Raw genomic sequence first — 2500 nt, 5'->3', positions numbered from 1 at the left:
CTTGGTGGAAACTGTTTCCAGCGATCTCAAATTATGTACAATTTGCTTCACGTGTTTGGTATGTGATTCAATTATGGATTACATGCTATAATATATTAGATGAAGTACTTCCACGGTGAAACTTTGGCATAGTATGGCTTTTCAAGGATTCGTATTCTGTGATCTAGCAGACTGGGGTGGTAGCTGGAGGCGTTGTGGTAGGAGCGGTTGTCGCAGGTGTGATTGGTTCGGAAGGGCGCGGTGGTAGGTGTGGTTGTGTGAGAAGTCGTAGCAGGTGTTGTGGTTTGTGTAGTGGTGGTAGGTGTTGTTGTGGTGGTTGGGGTAGTAGTAGTGGTAGATGTGGTTGTTGAGGTGGTGGTGGAGGTCGTGGTGGTCTGTTCGCGGCACCAGATGTAGCAGCGGAAGCCAGGGGCGGTGGTGGCGGCGTTGCTGGCGAAGGTGAGGCGCGTCCACCCGTCGGAGGTGATGGTTCCGTCGGGACTGTCGGTGCCGCATTTCCTGCAAAGGGAAGTTGAAATGAACAAACAGATGCGATTGTAAAAACCCAAGCCAATACCAATATTGAATGAGCCGTAAGCCCACAGCATTTTTTTTTCTTTCTTTCTTTCTTTTTGAATATCGGACCCGCCTACATTTATTTCCAGGAAAAAGAAGAAGAAAAAAGTAAAAATCCCGTTTTATTTTTTTTCCTGCCGATATTGTGATTCATTGTGTATGGTATCGTTTCTGCCGTCCCCAAAAACAAAAATAAAATACATTTAGTGGAAATACCACACCCTCATGCGTCATGTCATGTCTATTGTCTATTGTGTCCATGGTCGGTGGTCGCTTCTGAGAATCTGCTCACTAGAATGTAAACACACATTCAAACATCAAAACAAAAATGGCCATGGCGAGTGGTACATGTATATATGTATTTTTGATTGTTATTATTATCATTGATATTTTCTATTTTGATTTCCAAAATAAATTCTGGTTGAAAGAATTCTTTGGTCTGTTTTCTTGAATGAAAACAGACCAAAGAATTTTTGTCTTACTAGAAGACTTCTAGTAAGACAGAATAGTACTTTCTCCAGGTGGGGCTGGAACTGATACATTCCTTTACTTCTGATCTTTGGAAGGTAGGAGGTACACGTCTTATTTTGGTGCTAGGGATTTTCTCTCTCTCTCTCTCTCTCTCTCTCTCTCTCTCTCTCTCTCTCTCTCTCTCTCTCTCTCTCTCTCTCTCTCTCTCTCTCTCTCTCTCTCTCCTGCCGACATTTCATTATTACCAGACTTGCTCGCTATTCAAGAAAAAAAATGCTGTGGCCTAATAGGAAAATCAGTGGAGGCGGCCCCACCATAACGACGACCCCATATAGAGATGGGTGAAAGCTGAGAAGAATGTTATTTTGAAGGTGTTCTTTAGTTGCCTGATCAATCGATGACAAAGCAACATGTATGAATGTAAATACAATGTGTCATTCAGTTAGTTTTGCATATCTTCATCTGGTTCGTGATACGCTGTTTTTTCCAATTGCTGTTGATTAGATTTATTCCGCTCTTATAGTGGTTATATTATGTGTAGCGACAGCGTTCTCGTCTAGCATTCTTGCTGACCTGCGTTCAGTCCCGGGTGCTGCCAGTGGATAGTAATCACGGCCATTCCTTGCACACAGAGGGTACTTTAGAAACAAAATAAACAGCAAATAAAGGGATTACACTAAATTGTCATTATCATTATACGTGTGTGTGCGGTGTTGTAGTGGTGATGACTGTTGAAGTGGTGGTAAAGGTTGAAGTGGTCTTTTCTTTAAATAAGGACAAAGAAGGCTTATGGTAAGTGTGAATTTATTGTGGTGTACATCAACCAAATCAGTACCGTGTTTACCCCATTATGATTTGCGAATGCCAACATAATGGTTTCAATTACACCTTATGGATCTTCGTTGTATTATGGTTTTCCTGTTTTCTTTCTGGACGGTGTGAATAGCCTGCTCAGGCATACGAGCTGTTAGTTCATTCCCCTTAATCTAGCAGATTGGAGTGGTGGTGGGTGTAGTTGTGGTAGGTGTGGTGGTTGTGGGTGTGGTGGTCGTGGTAGGTGTGGTGGTTGTGGTAGGTGTGGTGGTTGTGGTAGGTGTGGTGGTCGTGGTAGGTGTGGTGGTTGTGGTAGGTGTGGTGGTCGTTGTAGGGGTTGTGGTAGTGGTAGGTGTTGTAGTGGTGGTTGGGGTAGTAGTAGTGGTAGATGTGGTTGTGGTTGAAGTGGTGGTGGAGGTCGTGGTGGTCTGTTCGCGGCACCAGATGTAGCAGCGGAAGCCAGGGGCGGTGGTGGCGGCGTTGCTGGCGAAGGTGAGGCGCGTCCACCCGTCGGAGGTGATGGTTCCGTCGGGACTGTCGGTGCCGCATTTCCTGCAAAGGGAAGTTGAAATGAACAAACAGATGCGAGGAAACGAATGAAAGCCACGGATTTCATGAGGCAAAAGGCCCTAAGAACTTACTCTTCGCGAGAGCCATGGTA

General features: G+C 44.8%; 1 protein-coding gene across 1 annotated transcript; it reads right to left on the bottom strand.

Moving 5' to 3' along the window:
* Positions 1-1813: 1813 nt before the first annotated feature.
* Positions 1814-2494, bottom strand: LOC138863364 (sex-determining region Y protein-like). The gene is made up of 2 exons (XM_070127579.1): positions 2481-2494; positions 1814-2391 (listed from the first exon to the last, which is right to left on the bottom strand). The coding sequence occupies exon 2, from the start codon at positions 2386-2388 to the stop codon at positions 2008-2010; it is 381 nt and encodes a 126-aa protein (XP_069983680.1). The 5' UTR covers positions 2389-2391; positions 2481-2494; the 3' UTR covers positions 1814-2007.
* Between the last annotated feature and the right edge of the window lie 6 nt (positions 2495-2500).

This window comes from Penaeus vannamei, chromosome 11, assembly GCF_042767895.1.
Source record: "Penaeus vannamei isolate JL-2024 chromosome 11, ASM4276789v1, whole genome shotgun sequence".
In the NCBI taxonomy this organism is placed as follows: Eukaryota; Metazoa; Arthropoda; class Malacostraca; order Decapoda; family Penaeidae; genus Penaeus; species Penaeus vannamei.
This window is presented reverse-complemented; position numbering and strand designations above follow the sequence as displayed.